At 41.7% G+C, this 20,035-nt stretch overlaps 1 protein-coding gene across 2 annotated transcripts in view; it reads left to right on the top strand.

The window, feature by feature from the left end:
• MAP3K13 (mitogen-activated protein kinase kinase kinase 13) overlaps positions 1-19,801 on the top strand; it is a 208,253-nt gene extending 188,452 nt beyond the window's left edge. For both annotated transcript variants that reach the window (XM_089671689.1, XM_089671681.1), the window contains 5 exons: positions 1,804-1,920; positions 5,525-5,662; positions 6,600-7,368; positions 10,283-10,651; positions 12,038-19,801. In XM_089671689.1, the coding sequence (XP_089527815.1) occupies positions 1,804-1,920; positions 5,525-5,662; positions 6,600-7,368; positions 10,283-10,651; positions 12,038-12,136 (1,492 nt within the window). In that variant the 3' untranslated portion in view covers positions 12,137-19,801. The remainder of the gene's footprint in view (positions 1-1,803; positions 1,921-5,524; positions 5,663-6,599; positions 7,369-10,282; positions 10,652-12,037) is intronic.
• Positions 19,802-20,035: the final 234 nt, after the last annotated feature.

Here is a 20,035-nt window from a genome sequence, read left to right as displayed (position 1 = left end):
TTCTTATTCTCTGGGGGTCCCCCCCTTTTCTTTCTCTCCCGGCTTTCCTCCAACTCTATACAGTTTTTGTGTTTGGGGCCACAGCCAGACTCACTCACCCCACCAACGCTTCTCGTGAGACGGCTCCAGGCTCCTTCCTCCAATTCCTTCAGCAGGTCCGCTCTCTTCCTCTCAGGGGGACCCTCCAGGACTTTTCTCCATGCTCTTCTGAGTAACGCTGGAGGTTGTAATGATGGAGGAGGCAGTATAGCTCTGGGAGCTGTAGTACTAGGGTGCTGTGGAGCGCTGGGAGTTGTAATGTAGGGGGCTGTGGCACGCTAGGAGTTGTGATGCAGGGGGCTATGTAACGCTGAGAGTTGTGGTGTAGGGGGCTGTAAAACGCCGGGAGTTGTAGTACAGGGGGTTGTGAACCCACTGGGAGTTATGGTGGAGGGGGCTGTGGAACGTTGTGGAACGCTGGACTCTGGGAGTTGTGGTGGAGGGGTTTGTAGAGCAGAGGGCTGTTATTTCCTCTGCTCTCTCTGTCAGCCACACTGTCTCTCACCTCACCACAGCACTTCAGGACTCTGGGGCAGCTGGCCGACACAGAGTTCAGCGTCTCTCCCTCCTCCTGTCAGATGCCGGCCGGCTTCCTCGGCTCCCAGAGATGCATAGCGGGCCGGCCACGCACTCGAGCCGCGCCCCCTCACCTCCCGGAACCCAGACACGCCGTCACTGCAGGGCTGCACACCAGCCAATCTCCGGCTCCAGGGTCTCCCCTCTCACGGACCGCCACTCTTCCCAGGGTGTCCACTAGGCATAGGTAGGTCTCACCCTGCTGGTTTTTACATTTCCATGGGGGCCTGAGGGGGATCGGACAGAGGAGCTAATCCGAGAGCTCCTACCTCGAGCTCTCCTCAGCCGCCATAGTCAGGCTCTGCCCCAACCCACTGAAACTATTGTCGATTTGATCCCACTAATGATTAGAAAAATGAAAAAAACGTTTAACTAAAAAAAATGCTGCATAAAACTCTCTCTATTATTCGCCTTTCTGAGCATAGTATAGATTCTTACCTACCATGTTACAAGACAGTAGTGGCCTGATTATCACTAGCCAATGGAGGCAGCCCTAAACACCCAACATTTCTGATGTCAACTATATGGTTAGTGTCCAACCCCAATTGGAGACAATGCTGGCTTATAGGAATAAGTCACATAAGAGATTCCATTTCCAATGGGATACCTTGTGATTATGTCTAAAAGGTCATTGATACTCATAGTCAATTTTTTTTTATCTCTCTTTGTTAATGTTACTTTTTTTTTGTACCTTATCTTCTAATTGAGAACAAAAAGTAGCATAGTGTGTCTGAAAATGCATAATAAAGTGCTATAATGTGTGTGTTTTGAAACTTCTCTGACAAGACCCTTAACTTGATCTTTTTTCCATGTAATTAAATTAACATTTGTTGGAAGACCTTTGTTTTTATTCAGTTAGGGCAATAAGCAAAAACCATATGTAGAGTGAAGTAACCCATAATGAACAATCAGATTTTAACTTACTGAAGACAGATCAGTAAAAATAATTCTTATTGGTTGCTCGTTAGCTCAACGTGTTAATGTGAAAGAAACATTATTATTATTATTATTATTATTATACAGTATTTATATAGTGCCAAGGGTTTGCTCAGTGCTGTATATTATAATGGGAAACATAAGCACATTATGAGATCAGGAGTCGCAATGTATAGAATCAATGTTTGCAGTAAAATTTACAGTTCTGTGGCTTAAATGTATATCTAATAATGTATGAATTATTTACAATAGACATGCACTGGATATCCGTGAACACTATGAACGTAAGCTGGAGAGAGCCAATAACCTATACATGGAGCTCAGTGCTATCATGCTTCAGTTGGAAGTCCGAGAAAAGGAGCTAATCAGGTACCTGAATTAGAGTTGATTTGATTCAAATCACAAACATATTTATGAAAAATTAGTATTTCCCCAATAGTAATGTGTATATGTGTATATCAGTGTTAAAAGTTCCTTATGCATGAAAGTGCTGCCCTCCAAGGTGTCCTCTGAAACTTCTTTTATATGTCAGTTCAGCTGCACAGATTGACATAAAAAGGCAATGTCCCAATATGACATACATGTTATAAAAATGCCCATGGTATGCAGCAAAAAACAGTTCATATATGTACCCATTTATTGTTTAACCACTAGCCTACAGGGCACCTATACCCCTCTTCCTGCCCAGGCCAGTTTTGAGCTTTCAGCGCTGTCGCACTTTGAATGACAATTGCGCGGTCATGCAACAGTGTACCCATATGAAATTTTTATCATTTTTTTTAGACAGATAGAGCTTTTTTTGGTGGTATTTAATCACCTCTAGGTTTTTTATTTTTTGCTAAACAAACCAAAAACAACTGAAAATTAAAAAAAACTAAACTTTTTTTCTTAGTTTTTGTTATAACATTTTGTAAGTAAGTGATTTTTCTCCTTCACTGATGTGCGATAATGAGGCTGCAGTGATGGGCACTGATAGGCTGCACTGATGGGCACTGATAGGTGGCACTGATGAGGAGGCACTAGTAGGTGGCACTGATGGGCATTGACAGGCATCACTGATGGGCACTGAAAGACAGCACTCATATATGGCACTGATAGGCGGCACTGATAGGTGGAACTGATAGGCGGCACTGATAGGCGGCACTGACTGGCATTGATAGGCGGCACTGACGGGCACTGATAGGTGGCACTGACTGGCACTGATAGGTGGCACTGGCAGCACTGATAGGTGGCACTGACTGGCACTGATAGGTGGCACTGAAAGGCAGCTCAGATGGACACTGATATGTGGCATTGATGAGGCACTGATGGGCACTGGCAGGTGGCATTGATGGGCACTGGCAGGGGGCATTGATTGGCACTGGCAGGAGGCACTGCTGGGGCTACACTGATTATCAGGTCACCCTGATGATCAGTGTACATGTCCCCTCTGAGTAAAGCTGATTACCGGCTCTCCTCTTGAGCTGTCAGCGTGACGGCTCGTGAGGAGAGAAATGCCGATAACTGGCATTTCCCTATTTACATGTGATCAGCTGTGATTGGACACAGCTGATCACATGACCAAGCCGACATCTTCGGTTCTTTCGTTTGATCGGTGATCTGCTGTGTCCCAGGGACACACCGCACCACCGATCGCCGCGCTGCCCGCTCCCAGAGCCGCGCATGCGGTTAGAGTGGGAGGACGTCATATGGTGTCCTCCCAGAATGATAGAACCGCCTTGCGCCCGTCATTACCTTATATGGCGGGTGGAAGGCGGTTAAAGGAGCTTGTTTTGCTGTACTTCTCTGGATCACAGGAGTGCAGTTGTTATCACTTTCAGCCAACAGCAAGTTGATATCACCATATGGTTGGGATCCACCCTGGAGTCTGGACTGGCACCTGGCTCAGCCTCTCAGTGAGCTGCTGAGAGCTTGAGCCAGCCATTCCTGCCCCCTTTACAGCCCAGTGCTTCAGTGAGCGTTGGGGGGCGGGCAGAACAGAGAGCCAGAGACTGACAGTCCCGGCTCTCTGCTCGGAGCTGCAGGCAGAAATGAGCAAGAACTGGCAGGGGACAGATGCAGCATTGGATCAATGCTGCATCCACCTAGGTAAGTATAAGTAAAAAAACAAATTAGTTTGCTAGGTTTAAGTCATTGGTGTTCATATTAAGCTTTCTTAACCTGGCACCTGACAAGATGAATTCTCTACCAGTTGGCCTCATCCACACAGGTATATCGCAATGTCTGTTTTTAAAGTGATATTAAAGGCAATTAAAAAAAAAATAAAAAACATGTTTTTTACTTACCTGCTCCATGAAGTGGTTTTGCACAGAGCAGCCCCAATCCTCCTCTGCTCGGGTCCCCCACTGGCACTCCTGGCCCCTCCCTCCTGCCAAATGCCCCCAGAGCAAGCAGTTTGCTATGAGGACACCTAAGCAGGCTTGCTCCTGAGCCACTGCTCTGCGTGTCTATTCAGACACAGAGCTGTGGCTCGACCCTGCCCCCTCTCTCTTCATTGGCTTCCGCTGCTGTCTCTGCCAAAGAGGAGGGAGAGTCCCTGGAGAGCGGAAGCTTTTGTGCACATCGCTGGATCGTTATGGGGCTCAGGTTAATATTGGGTGGGGGGGCTGCTGCACACAGAATGTTTTTTTTTACCTGCATGCATAGAAAGCATGAAGGTAAAAAACCTTGAGCCTTTACAACCACTTTAATGTTGAGTGAAAGTTTAGAAGGCTTTACGTAAACACAGGTTCGCTGTAAACTGCAGTATTAAAAGATAAGTTCACCTTCGGGAATGTTGCATGTTCCACCCGTTTTTAGGGTGGAACATGTAACATGCTCCCGCCGCTGCCCAATCCCCCTCCTCCAAGTGACAGCAGTACGGGGAGAAGTTCCCTGTACTAGCTGTCACTTTTTGAAAACAGAACGGCTGTGCGGGGCTACACCCACACGGCCATTTCATTCATTCACAGAGCTCTGTGAATGAATGAACTACAAGTCCCGACAGCAGCAAAGGTAGCAACTAAGCGCTGCGGTAATTCATTGAATCTTTCTGTCAGACTATCTGTTTGCCTGCATGGCATGTACGAGCACACAGATACACTGACAGTTTGTAGTAGTCCTGTATGGCACCAGTGATCTGCTGATTGCTGGTGCAATGCTTTCCAAGCTCAAAAAACAAATAGTAAATGCACATTTTTTTACCTGCAACAAAATGGACATTTAATTTGTTTTTTTTAAAAAGATCCTTTAAATCATATATAAACTCAAACACATATTATATTGCAGATTACCAATCCTTAGATGTGGTGGCTGCATTTGTTTTTTCCTTTATTTTTTTTTACCTGGAATACTACATGGAGGTGTATTATTTGCAGGTAAAAGTGCACGTCTGCATGTTTTTCTTTGCTGTAGCTATGGGGGCAGTCATGCTTGGCACAAAGGCCAAACTCAAAAATGCATGGTGGATTTGTAAGACTGGTACTTTACATAAAAAATATATTTGTGCTTTCCATTAAGTTCTCAAGAAGTGACAGGGACTGCATTTCTGGCAAGATCAACTGGTATATACTTAAAGTGGAATTCTGGGCAAAATATAATCCTTCTGGTTTGTTGGGAGTAGAAATAGTTGGAACCTTTATCAGATATTTATTTTTTTTACATGAGTCTGTTTCCCCACTGGAGAAATTTTCCCTTATTTCTTGTTGTGTAACTGGGACCAGAAGTGAAAGTCTTTCAAATGGGGACAAAAACTGCAAAAAAAAGCTTTTTTATTAGTAAAATGGGGATGGGGTAGAACCTCGTTCTGCTTTTTGTTGTGGCTTTGTTGCATCCATCAACAAATTCTGTAGGTCTCTTGTTATTTATTTAGTTTGAAGTATGATGTTTTTTTATATTGCTGCAATCATACCCATACTCTTCAATTTACTGTATGATATAACAAATATGATTTATGCACATTTTGTAACACTGACAACATTGCATTTTTTTTTAGGCGTGAACAAGCTGTAGAGAAAAAATACCCTGGAACTTACAAGCGCCACCCTGTCCGCCCGATAGTTCATCCAAATACTGTTGAGAAATTGATTAAGAAGAAAGGGGTACCTTCTAAATCAACATCTCACACTAGACGGTATGTAACTGTTAAAGCAGTTGTAAACCACCCTCACATATACCCAGTGAAGTGACTGGCCTCAGGTGATACACAGAGAACAAATCCTCCTACATAAGTTGTACCTGTCTATCTGCAGTCTTCTCTTTTCTACATCCAAAGTGCTGAATTTATATAGCATGTCTGAGAGTTAAAAAAAAGGGGTCGGAGAGCTTAAATGACACTGTACAGAGCTCAGTGAAGAGAGCTTTGAGAGCTGATTGGATGGAAGGAACATACCCCCCTTCACACAGCTCACAGGAACAGAGCTGAGGCTGTTAATCTGCTGGAGATCCCTCCCCTGTCACCATTTTTCTCTTGATGTCAGGAAAACTTGTCAGAAGTGATTCATGCTGACAGCGGAGGAAGGAAGCATTAGACAGAAATGGCACTTAGTGTTCTAACTGAGACAAGTACACACTATGGGGGGATATGCTTTGCTCATATTTCATGTCAGAGGTTTAAACTTCCATAGGTTATATATGTTCACTCAAACTCTGAAAGCTGAGTCCATCCAATATATATATTAGTTCTATGATTGAAGCACAAAGGTTGAATCAGCCACTAGCTTCTCATATATCTTCGGAAATCTACACCCGATTTTCCAGCTCTGCTTTCATGATTTGGCTGTTATAAGTTAGTTTCAATCTTATTGCTGGATTTGTTGTGGGTTTTTTTTTATAATCTTGAATTATGGAAAATAGAACTAGCATCCCAATTTACTTAGTAATAGATACTTAGAGATGGAGGGAAGGAGGGTGTGAGTTTATTACTAAAGTTCCCAAGACTTGTAAGAATCCAGTGTGTGTGTGGGGGAGGGGGGGGGGGAGTTAAACTGAATAGCATCCTTGAAAAATAAATGACAATTTTGGGTTGGATTACCCTTTCAGAAAATAACCACAAACTCATTGTTTATCAGGCCTGACCTATTGAAATCAGATGGCATAGCCAGCGTGGAGGCAAATGCACCCAGTTCATCTCCCATATCTGGAAGTCCAAAGATATCATCAGGTGGGAAGAGCCGGTATCGAAGCAAGCCACGTCATCGGCGAGGGAACAGCAAGGGCAGTCATGGTGACTTTATGGGCATTTCAAAAAACCAGGACTCTCCTTCCCCTTCCCAAGCTGCTCGTCATCTTTCTCCTGCATCTCCCCCATTCACCCCACCAAGTCCCCGCCACGATCAAGTCCAGCCCACATTTTCTCGACACCAAACTCTTAATATGCATGGGCAGAATATTGCCAACTGTGCCAACAACCTACGATACTTTGGCCCTGCAGCTGCACTAAGAAGTCCTCTGAGTTGTCATGCTCAGCGGTGTATGTCTGGCTCTAGCCCTGACCTCCTCTCCAGCACACTGGAGGCTGACAGCCGCTTACAAACAGAAAACAACTGGGAGCCCTGTCAGCAAGACTCTTCCAACTCTTGCCTAAACTGTGCTGAAGCCTCTTCTCAGCCCAACCTGAACCCAGAATCTTGGGAAAATTCTAGAAGTGAAAATCCAGAGCTAAGAAACGCTGAGGGAAACCCACCAGAGTCACAAAGGCACAATCATATGCAAGAAGGAACCCAGGTTCAGATGACTGGGCTAGATCAACTTCCTATCATTAGGGCAGCAGTGGGAGTGAGTTCTTTAACCATCCCAACACCACCTGCTCTCCCACGAAGGATACGCACTCTTAGAAAGGTAATTTCAGCCTATTTTTGTTTATATAATTGTGATAATGGTCATTTTTGCCTTATGTAGGCTATAATTAATTTAGTAAATATATGTCTTAATGGCAGCGAGATTTCACTGATGCATACTGTCATCTGAAACAGTGTTGGATGGGTAAGATCTAAATTCTCCACTTGCATTCTCTACTAGCAATATAAGTCTAAAACAGTAGCTGCTATGCATTTAAAGCCATTTTCTGCCTTAGATGTTCATATAAATAGTCTTATTTGAAAAGCCATGAAAAAATATGAAGGCTGTCATTGGTGAACTTTGAGTTCAATTTACACTTTGATATGCTGCTATAGAATTTCCCAAAACAACTCCATATTCATTGGTCCCTTAAAGTATACCAGCTAGGCCCTGAGGTAGGAAAGGAGTCTCTTACCTTTATAAGCCTTCCTCCAAGCATTAGAAATAGTAATACCTAACTTCTGTTACATTCTTGTGAAGATATCATTAGAGTAGAACTAAAGGAATTTTTTTTTACAGTTTGGAAAGAGTAAGATAGGGTATAACCCTTCTTGTTGGTTTTTTTTTTTTGCCATATGTGTATGGTTGTGGAGATTTCCCCTCAATACCTGTCTCATAGCCAAAACAAGAGGTGAGAGGAAATGCCTCCAAAGCGAGGGAATCCCTGGTTGTCACTAAGGTTACCAGAACTAGTGTCCCCATTGCAAGATTTACCCTTTTTCCTGTTCTGCTAACAACAAAAGATGAATTCTGTACCAGTTGGCCTCAATCACACAGGTATATCTCAATGTCTGTCTTTAAAGTGATATTAAAGGCAATTAAAAAAAATAACAAACATGTCTATACTTACCTGCTCCATGCCCACCAGCACTCCTGGCCCCCCCCTCCTGCCAGATGCCCCCAGAGCAAGCAGCTTTCTATGAGGACACCCAAGCAGGCTTGCTCCTGAGCCACTGCTCTGCGTGTCTATTCAGACACAGAGCCGTGGCTTGACCCTGCCCCCTCTCTCTTCATTTTCTCACTGGCAGTGATTGACAGCAGTGGCTTCCGCTGCTGTCTCAGCCAAAGAGGAGGGAGAGTCCCCGGAGAGCCAAGGCTTTTGTGCACATCGATGGATCGTTATGGGGCTCAGGTAAATATTGGGTGGGGGGCTGCTGCACACAGAATGATGCCGCACCTTTCTAGGACCTGTGACGTGTCTCAGAAGGCTGCAGGGGAAGAAGGGGGACCACTTCTGCTCGGATCACCACGCCGATCCAATTGGAAGTGGGAGCGCATACCTGTCCTGTGCCTACCCCCATCCCAAAAACAAATATACCAAATGTGAAGGAGGACTGGGGAAGGAGGAAGAGAAGAACGTTCCGTTTTGGGTAATGTCTTAGAGGGATACATACTTTTCCTATGTTCCTTACTTCGAGTGTCTAAGGGATCACAAGACTTTTGTCATAGCTCAATATCTGGAAGTGTTTGATATGACAAGATACATGATGATCAGGACTAAAATTCTGCCATGTTAATTCATTTTCATTTGCACTCAACATTTTGTAACTTTCCAAGAATAAAGACAAAGATGGGCTATAATAGTAATCAATAACGTGCACATATGCAAGTACATAAAACAATGGGAATAAAAACTGTACAAATTTAAAACTAAAGTTCAACTAAAAACAATTGCTTTAGTGAGCTCACTTACCTGTACTAAAGTATATCCCATGTTGTGCAGGCAGCTGGATCCTGTCGAAATCTTCGCTGTAGGGATGATCCATCCTGTTCCTGTCTCTGAACTCCGGAAGTTAAAAGTTTCGGGTCTTCTGTGAAGCTGCTGTGAAAAAGTTCCCGATGAGGAGGACCTGTCTCCTTCTTTATTGAGAAATGTTCTTTCATTGCTTTCACTACCAGTAACACAATTTGTGAATGAGGGAGAGTATGATGAGTCACATGATTCTCTCCCTCCATTGCAGATTGTCACAGGCAGTGAAAGCAATGACAGAAAGTTTTTCAATGGGGGAAGGGACAGGTCCTCCTCATCAGGAACAATTTCACAGCAGCTTAATAGATGACCCAAAACTATTAACCCTCACAGGGCCAGAAGTTCAGAGACAGGAAGAGGACAGGCATTCCTGAAATGAAGATTTCTTTAGTATTCAGCCGCATGCATGATGTGGGACATACTTCATTACAGGTAAGTTAGCTCACTAAAAGATACATATTATTTTATTATTATTATTGTTATTTTTTTGGGGGGGGGGGCTTAAACTTCAGCTTTAATGATTAAAAACAAATACATTCATGAATAATGTAATTTCATAAATGAGAACATTATTGTTTTAACATATAAAAAGCCCAGCTCTTGCTGTCTGTTGGGGAAATTTTCCTTTTCTTCTTTTCCTGGTCACATCCAATGACACCCTGACACCTGTGCTTTCACAGAGAAAGGTGGTGAGAGGAACACACACATCAGTGAACAACCATTAGAGGTTCTAACTCTTCTCTAAACATAGAATATAAAATATCATTTGGGCTGAATTTGAATTTAAAACAGTGACAGAAATGTATTGTAGCTGTAGAATACCGGTTACAAGAGTTCCACTTTTAATGAGAAAATGTAAAAGTCTGCAATTTGCAGAAGCCATGAAAGTGTTCTGACTTGGAACTCTTCACAGTCACTTAGTTCAGATTTTGTACAAAGCTTATATATTTTAGGCACCAGAGTGCTTTCTGCTACTCTGTCTTTTTCAGCATGGACTAGAGCTACGTCATGCTGAAAAGACAAAGCAACTACAAACTCTCTAACACATTTGAAGTTTCTTTTTTAATTTGCTCTGCAAACTGTTGATAATTTCAGATTGGGAAATTCTAGCTGCATCTTAGATCTTTTAAATGTTTTTTAAGTACTTGTGTGTCTGTTCCACAGAATGGAGATGAATCATCCGAGGAAGAAGAGGGTGAGGTAGACAGTGAAGTTGAGTTTCCCAGGAGACATCGACCACCTCGGGGCATGAGCAGCTGCCAGTCCTACTCCACTTTCAGTTCAGAAAATTTCTCTGTGTCTGATGGAGAAGAGGGGAACACCAGTGATCACTCCAACAGCCCAGATGACTTGGTCAACAGCCGCAAGGAGCCTTTGGGTGACAAGCTGGAAGACTTGCTATCCCAGACACCCGAAATCCCCATTGAGATCTCAACACAGTCAGATGGGTTATCAGACAAGGAATGTGCAGTGAGAAGAGTGAAGACTCAAATGTCCTTGGGCAAACTTTGTGCTGAGGAGCACAGTTATGAGGTAAGGAAGTGAGCTGAAAATGATAATGTGTGATCAGTGTTTCTGAAACAACATTGGCATTTTTAAAGCAACTCTAGACTTCAGATCAAAAAGTTTAAAAAAATTGCTAGCTTCAAAGAAAGGATTAATATTTACCTGTCCCATGCTGCAGTGACATTTGCAGACCGCTACATCACTGCTGTGTCCTTACAACAGATGGAACCACAGAGCTTAGCAGGAAACCAGGCATCTGAAATACCTGGAAGTGTGTTGAATGCAGATATTTTTCAGGCAACTTAGTTCTTCAAGACAATGAAGACTGATGGTATGGGCTAGGTAAGTATTGGCCTTTTTTTTTTTTTTTTTTTTACAGGCACCCTTTATCTAAGGACCCTTTAGAGCATTGCACCTGCGATCAGTAGATTGCAGGTGCAGTGTCAGGCTCCTGCAGACTCACAGGGTAGCTGTCTGCCTGTACCTCCCATATAGGCAGGTAGTTGCTCGAGAGCAGGAAAATCAATGAACTACGAGAGCGTTCACCAGCACCCTCGTAGTTTATTGAGAACTACAAGCCATCAGCTGCAATGGCTCACAGTACTTGTAATCTGTTCATTCAGAGAAAACTGTGAATGAATTAAGCGGCCATGTGGGCGGAGCCCCGCACGGCCACACTGTTTTCAAATTGTGGGAGAGGATCCCCTGCCCGCTGTCACAGAGAGGGGAGGATCAGGGGAGAGAAGCTGCAGATGCTGGAACACGCAGATGCTGGAACACTAAAAACAGGTGGAACATGTAATAGGTCCCAAAGGTGAACTTATCCTTTAAGCAATGCAATGTAACAACAGCCACATTAATAAAACTATGCATTGAGATACTATGTTGCAGGATCTAAGCAATTTAACAAAAATGTAAAGTGAAACATTTGCATCTGATTGACATGAAAGGTCACAGAACCGGATGTACCTTTTAGGCACAGTAGGGCTTTGCCTAGAGGTAACAGAAGTAAAGAGGTGGTTTTTCCTATATAGTTGATGACACCAGATCAGCAAAACTCATACTCCCTGCTGATTGGAGAGCTCTAGCTCTAACTTGATGGAGCATGTCAGGTTTGCGCTTCCATACAGAGACCAGCAATGCTTCTCTTGAGCATGCTGTTTGGGGGCCAGGCTTTTCTACTTTGGCTATGGCTGCTTTACTACCGGTAGAAAACAAAGTGTAAAACTGTAATAGACACATTTTGTTTTGATGCACATTGAATGTATTTAGTCATTTAAAAGGAAAGTACAACTGCGCTTTGAACATCTGGCCATTCTCAGACTAAACCAAAGTTTGTGCCATGACTTTTCACACCCAACATGTGTAATATTACAAAAGTATTAATTTTGTATTTTTTCCAAATATTTACAGAACCCAGGCAATTTTGAGTCTGACTGTGATTCATCAGAAGGAGAGTGTTCTGATGCCACCGTACGAACCAACAACCCCATCAACTCCTCTACCTGGTGAAAAAGTATTCAGTCTACCATGAGGAGTATTCACTTGTCCATATGTTTCCTACATTTAGTCTTGAACTGTTTTAGCAAACAAGACCCTCTACATCCTTTTCCCTTGAGACCTAAGACCTTTCCACTACTAGATGAGGGGCAGCAAATTGTTGCAAAGCAATAAGTTGTTGGTCCTCTGTCCCACCCTCTTTTAGAATTAGGAATAACTGAAGTCTGCAATAATGGGGGCCCAAAGACTTATGGAGGAGCCCTCCTCTAAATGAACAAGCTTCTAAAAGGGAGCATTCAAACCATGAATGGCAGGGATAAATATTTAAGCAAAATGTTCAAGGTACTGTAAAATTCCATATTTATTTTTATTTTGTGTGTGTTTGGACCCTTTTTATTGTAAGATAGGTGAAAAGTATATTAGCACTAAATGAATGGATCACTGGAAAAAAAAAGCATTGCAATGACTCCTATTGGACCTGCAGATGCCTAGAGGTTTTGCTGCTGTTTTTTAGGGACCAAATATTGACTTTATTTTTTCCAGTTTTATTTTGTCTTGAAGATTTGCCCTCTCAATATGAAGTCAGAGGGAGATGCAGAGGCTTAAGAACAAAGCTTTGAACGCAGTATCATTGAAAATAACCTTGTGGACCTGGTCTGTTAGTATTGCTGCATGATCGTCTAAACAGTAACGTGCTAGCAGATAAAAATATGAAGACAAAGACTGGCATTTATCCTTTTGCATTTTCTTAATAAGTAGGGTTGTTTTTCAACAGAACTGTTGGTTAAGAAGTGGACCTTGTCTTCTACAAATCCTTTATCTTTTCAGTCACTGTTAGCAATGACTTACAGGACACAATTGCCCATCTAAGCAAAACCCGGACCAGCAGACGTGCAGCCATCTTTAAGCTGTAATGGGTGTATGTTTTGGGCAAGCTTTTGCAGACTTTGTTTGAAGATACCAGCACTTGGAAAACTCCCGTGATGTCTAGTTATTTTTTGTTTCTTCTAAATAAAGATCAGATATCAGGGGGCTGAGAGGTCACCTACCATCCCACTCAGGAGAGATCCCAGCCATATTGTCCATTGCCTCATGAAGGTGACCTTTCCCCTCTCTCCATACACACAGGTCCACTTCCCATAGAGATGATGTCATTATCATTTCATCTTTCATAATTGCCTAAAAGCACATGAAGTGAATTTACAGGATTGTTGGGAATCAAGCATGCCTATATTATTCACGGTTAGTGAAACATTGAAGAACAGTCAAAATGCATCAGGTATGTGCTGAGGAGGTAATCTGACTAATATCCCATGATGCACATCCAACCATCAAGACACAACATAGACTGGACACTTCATGGCCTCAAGAAGTGTCAGTGTTAACAACCTGGGAAAACTGAAAGGAAGCAATCAAATACATATTGCTACTCAAAAGTACATATTTTTGGCTTACCGTTCCCCTCTTTTCACATAATGTTGACTGGACATTTGTTTTTTTGTCTTCAGATATATGATCCAATTATCCTATGGGAGCTACTGCACTTCACTTACGTTACAGGGAACAGAGCTTCTTATTGGCTAATGCAAACATGTTTATGTTTAAAGCCTCTGAACGACTCATTCATATTGTGTTCTGAGAAGATCGATTTTATGTCAAGAGTTCTGCATGTCACACCTTGTCAAAAAGAATCTACTGTATTGTGACAACTCCAAAGTTAATTAGCCAATCAGAATTCGCCATAGGAAGTGGATCATTCTTCCATTAATCGTATTATGGGTTTTTTTTTCTTATTATTTTGTATTTGTATATATTCAGCCATATTTTTACTATGGCAAGTAATTTATTTCCCTGAAAACCTCAGGACCCAGACTCAGGTGACTTGTGATTTAAAGTGGAGACCCTTTACCTGAAGGCAGTCATTTTGTAGGCTGGACCAATATTTATGAGAATGCAGATGATAATTTCACCAGTGACTAACTGAGTCAAAAGGTACCTAATCCTTTTGTCTTATGAATGTCACAGAAAATTGTGCAATCCACAAAATGGCTACCTCTACCAAGTGTCAGTGATGTGTCCACTTTAAGTTCAGAGCACAGTTTTCTTCCAGTGTAAACCACAGCTCAAGCACCTGAATCTGGCACACATTTATTACTATAAATTTGTTTACACATTTCTGTGAATTTACCCCATCTGCTGCCAGAGGGAACACCACAAGGAAAGTTGTAGAAGTATTACTGCAATTCAGTGAGATCATGAGCAAAATATTGTACAACGGGCTTGAATTTACTTATAAAGTCACATTATCTGGCTTACTTAGGCAAAATAAAGAATAGTGATTGCGTACAAAGTGCAGTAAACTATAGCTACCAATCACATTTCAGATGTTAGAATAGTGAAAGAGGATTACATACTGGCTGTTATAGTTTACTGCATTCTACACAGGGGCGGACTGACCATTTGGAAACTCGGGCAAGGACACAGGGGCCCCATGATCCCCTATTGCCCGGGGGCCCCATGAGTTGTCAGTCCGCCCCTGATTCTACACATTTGTTTGTCTTTATAAATACACACAGATATATATTTGCAGGTGCTATGTGTCACCATGGAATTCAAAATATAATCAATTAAATTGTTAATCTGTTATAATATCAACTAAACATAAAAATAAGGTGCTTAACTACAAAAACAACTCTAGACAGCCAACATTTGTAGTAGAAATAATCTGAAAATATCAAATGAATAATTCTACAGCATTTACAGGCAACAAGTATACGTGGGCTAATGTAGCCTAGTATGACCACAAATTCAGCTCCAGGCTTTGTGTGTGCAGACATCTTTTAGCCTTAAATACCCAAGATGGACTAGGTACCAGCAGATGAAGTCAAGAACAACCTCATCTACCTGATAATCGTTGCAGGTATGGGCATCTTTTAGCCAATGGCTTCTTGTCAGACATTTTGTCATTTTTACTTAAAAAGCAAAACCTTTCAAATAGACGTCTTATTGTTCTTATTGTCTCAGAGTTTACCCATTACCTATACAAAGAGAAGTTTGCTTGTGTTGCAGACAGTGATGCCTTTGCTCCCTAGTAATTTAACATTGGAGATGTTGGCTCAGACATACATTGGCTGCCTTCATCAATGTGACCAACTCACTCTAAAATGGTGCTAATCCATAATTTAATTATATTTTACAATGTGAGATACTGCATGCACAATATGTCCCAAGAGTATTTGTTTCAAGATGGGACAGGCAGCTCTTAGGTAGTAAGCTGTAGGATTATTTTATTTTAGTCTTGTTGATGGGCATTTCATCTGCTTTAATTTTCCAATTCTCCTTTTCCTACTGTACTGTGTTAATGTGTTAATTCACTTCTGTTTGCATTTAGTCGGGGTTAGTGTTTATTTAAAGAACCACTTATTTTCAGTTGGATTTATGTACAATAATATTCATGGATAAATATATAAAGCAGTCAGTAGTAATAGAATGACGGGGCCTAGTTATAATAGGCTAAAACTGTCATATGCAAATGTACACTTGAAGAGGGAGCCTGCAGGGTTGAATTTGGGGAATTGATCTAGGGCAGGGTTTCTCTAGGGGTTCCATGAGCAATGAGCAATTTCTGCCTCTCAGATAAGTTCCCCCTGACACCATTGATCTTTTTAGCTTTCTGTAAGGGGGTAATTCTTCCCACCACAATAATGTATCAGGAGTTGTTGATATAGTAATTTTTAGCAGGGGTTCCCTGAACCCAGAAAGTTATTTCAAGGATTCCTCTGTGTTGAAAAGGTTGAGAAAGGCTGTTCTAGGGAAATAGAGACAGTCTCTACTAAAGATACAGTGATAAATGAAATGATAAATACAATTCAATAGCCTATTGGTATCTGGCAGCAATAGAATATTTAAAAATAAATAAATAAATGAGTGGTTAATTACCTTCTCCGTGTTTGGATCACGTGATTTAGTGTGGCAGATCCAAATCTTAAAATGATGACAAACAGTGGACGTGTCTTAAAAGCAGAAGCACAGCTCCTTGATGTGACGTCACTGCAGCTTCCAGTATTATTTGTCTTAGCAGCCCCTGCAGCCAACAAATCACGTGGACATGCATGAGCATTCTTTTATGAGCAGAATCATGAGTGGCACCGGTTCTGCCCATGTAACATATAACTGCTCAGACCACTCGTGTCCATGTTTTATAGTAGCTCTTTATATAAAACAGTTTTAAAGTGGTTATGAAGCCTAAACATTTTTTACCTTAATGCATTCCTTGAATTAAAGTAAAAATGTTTTAGGCATCTCTATCCCCCCTGACCCCCTTTTTACTTACCTGAGTACTCATTCGATCCAGCGCTTTGCCTTTCTGCATCTCTTCTCTCCCCTCACTTCCTGGTCTCACTGGCTTTACTGGGGCAGTGGGAGCCATTTGGTTGTCAATCAAAGCCAGTAACTAGGGAGGGGGGACAGGGCTGAGTCGTGCCATTAATAGACGCAGGCAGCAAGGCTTAGAAGTGAGCCCAGAAGTGGCAGAAGAAAGAAGCCAGGATGCCAGCGTGGGACTCCAGAAGAGGAGGATCAGGGCTGCTCTGTGCAATTTAATTGCACACTTTAAGTTACTGGTCCTTTTAATGTAGATCTCTTTTCTGAGACATGTGGGTCATAAATAAAATTAGTGCAAGAAAAGGGCAGTAAAATAAACACAGGAACGGTTTGGCCCTTTTATAATTCTATACACGGCTCCCATATGACACCTTATTCAATGAACTTGGTAATGTTTATCATTATTTTTCCTACCTGTGTTGCATATTTTGCTCCATGAATCTGACTTTCTACATTTCCGGCAGCAATGGGGTTAAACATTGTGTTCTTTTTGGGTGCCAGAGGGTCCTGCAACTGCTGTTTTGCAGTGCTCTCTAGTAGAGAAAAAGGGAGTGTTAATCTTTGTGTAGCACCTTAGGACGAATGAAGGGAAATGTTTTGTTGTTATGGGACAGTATTGTAAGAACTTTATTTAATTTTTTTTTTTTGTTATGTAGCAGGACTACATTTCAATTTTAAGTTATGCAACATTTTAATTAATATTATTTCTGTGATTTATTTTCTGTAGATCAGAATTTCTTTGTTTAACATTTATCATGGGCAGCACAATGATTCCTTTGTTTAGAAAGGGAACAAATGGGTTTCATGATCAGCTTAAATTATGTTTACTTGTACGTCTAGAAAGATAGTGTCATTCAATGTTTTGGAGGGTGCTGTAATTCCAAGAATTTATCTTAATTTCATGAACAAAATGATTTTTAGGAGTCATGATAGAACTGGGATGACAACCAGACAGATGCTTAACTTTCTTAATTGGTCAGCTGGGATCTGATTGGTTGGTTTGACACGACACCATCATTTGTCCTTTGCGCTAACTAAAGTGTTTGATCCCTTTCCTTCTGATTTACAAATATAACTGTATGTTGGAGGTACAGCAGTGGATTTCTTAGGAGACTATACATTTACCAACATTTTGAGATGATTTTATGTCTCGCTTGTTTCTAATATACAGTACCACTTTAATAAAAGTTCCTTTATATGTGAGGATGCAGACACATGGTTTAAAACGTTTCTGATTTTCCTCCTTTTATGTTTGTGCTTTACAAAAGGTATGATAAATAAATAAAATGCTGTTAAATGTTATCAAAGGTCCCTGATTTTACTGTATTGCTGTTAATGCAGACCATATATCTGGGGAAAAATAATTTAATTATAGCTAAAGTGGGCCTTGCAAATACACACAGAGGAAAACAATTGTGGATTTTATTCAAGTGCTGCAGTGGTGTGTAAGTTTGTTAAAGTGGTTCTTAAGGCTTGTTTTTTTTTCTTTAAAATAACAAACACGTCATAAATACCTGCTCTGCACAATGGTTTTGCATAGAGCAGCCCCAATCCTCCACATCTCGGGTCCCCTACTGGTGCTTTTGGCCCCATCCCCCTTGCAAAGTGCCCCCAGAGCATGCTGCTTGCTCTGGGGGCACTTAAGCATGGTCGCTCCCAAGCTGCCTGTGTGTGTCAATGGGCCACAAAGAGAGTGACTCAGTCCTGCCCCCACTTCCTCCTCATTGGCTGTGCTTGACAGCAGTGGGAGTCAATGGCTCCCGCTGCTGTGTCTTGGCCAATGAGGAGAGAGAGAGCCAGATGAGCCACTGCTCCCATGCACATCGCTGGATCAAGATCGGGCCCAGGTAAGTTTTAGACAGGGCCAGGGGGAGAAGTACACCCTGACGTTTTTTTTTTTAACTTCATGCATAGGACCACTTGAAGCCATGTTCCTGAATTTACACATTGATATTGAGTATAACAATATAAGGTGCAGTGCTAAAACAAAATATGCAACATAAAACTTAATATCATAAAATACATATAGTTATAGTGAGGAAATGAGATGCCAGCATACAGTGAACTCAGTACGTAAATGTCCCAAGTATAATTGCCCACGTGAGGATCCTGTATGATATATGCATGCATGGAAAACTGATCCAAGGTGGTAGATGATAAATCCTGAAATAAGTATATTGCGCACTCACCAGAAGTGCGTAAAAATACGCATTTGAGATATAGCCTGTCTCATCAGGTATTAATCAGGTCAACTGCTTCCCAGGACAGGTCAGGATCCTATACACCTTCTGGTCACATCTGCATGGGGTGTTCAGGGGTCCTTGAACACATTGATATTGGTTTAGTGATACCACTTTAAGGTCTGTTCCAGAAAGCAATGCAAATCAGTGATGGCTTGCAAAGCATAATATCCCATTGCACCAAAACAGATGATTGCAGTCCTATGAATTGTTTTATAGGTGGCTCTGGGGTGCTATACTTGAGTCTTACCAGTGTTCTTTGTACTGCTATAGTGAATACATTTATCCGTGTGAATTAACTGTTGTCATGAAAATCACAGGAATTCACAAAAAGGATTCCTCTTGATTGGCACAAAGTAGTGACCATGAGATGCATTGCAGTGCTTATTTCTACCTGAAGGTGGCAGTGTTACAGTATATATAATATAGTGACCAAGAGTTTGAAATGCATTCTAGGATGGGCCATGATGCTTTATCATTAGACTTCAAAAACCGATACTGTATATAGAATTGGAGGACAGGTGGTCTGGGTTTATGGTCTGTTTTTCACTGTGTGTAGTTGAGAGGTCCACTTTATTTCTGTTACCCATAGTTCCTCTATCTATAGATTTTCCTTCACCTCTACACTCTGTAGGTATATAGAAGGTGCAAAGCAACACTGTAGCAAATAATGCTGTGCACTAAGAATGTGGGTAGGGATGTAGAACCTTTTCAGTGCAGGCTGCTAGTTACCTGAAATGGCAGTGCCTCCCTAAAAGAGTACCATGTGTTCTGCATTAAAAGAAGATCAGGTCTGTGCATTTATTGTCAGATAGGCAGCGCATTCTGTTAGTAGGGGGTCAGTGTCCACACGTTATCCTCTGTGTAAAGCCATTTTTGTGACATATATTCTTTCTGTTCTTGACTTTATTCCATATCTATTGTGTCTTTCTGTCCTATTTCTACATCTGTCATTGGCCCTATGTGACATTCCCTTCTTGTTTGTATGGGGAAGGGAAATCAGAATGATTATCAAATCAAACAAAAGCATGGAATTAAAAGCCAGTGTACCTTACCGAGTTGTAAGCGTCTTTATTTGCTGACTCTTCACGTGGGAGTGTGGACTGCTGCTATGCACAAGTGTAACAATATGGTTTGAAAGAAACATGGTATTTCACTTAATACCAGATGGTTTTTCCTAGAGTACAATCGGTGCTGTTTGCCTTGATCGGTCACTCGTTCTTTTTGTTTAATAAAGAGAATGCTTTGAACCCTTATGAATTTTCTGAGTTACTTCTGAGCTGCAACT

The sequence above is a fragment of the Staurois parvus genome, unplaced genomic scaffold, assembly GCF_062004578.1.
Source record: "Staurois parvus isolate SC_StPar_1 unplaced genomic scaffold, SC_StPar_1.0 ptg000011l, whole genome shotgun sequence".
In the NCBI taxonomy this organism is placed as follows: Eukaryota; Metazoa; Chordata; class Amphibia; order Anura; family Ranidae; genus Staurois; species Staurois parvus.
The sequence above is the reverse complement of the archived record's forward strand: the minus strand, read 5'-3'. Positions and strand labels throughout refer to the sequence as shown.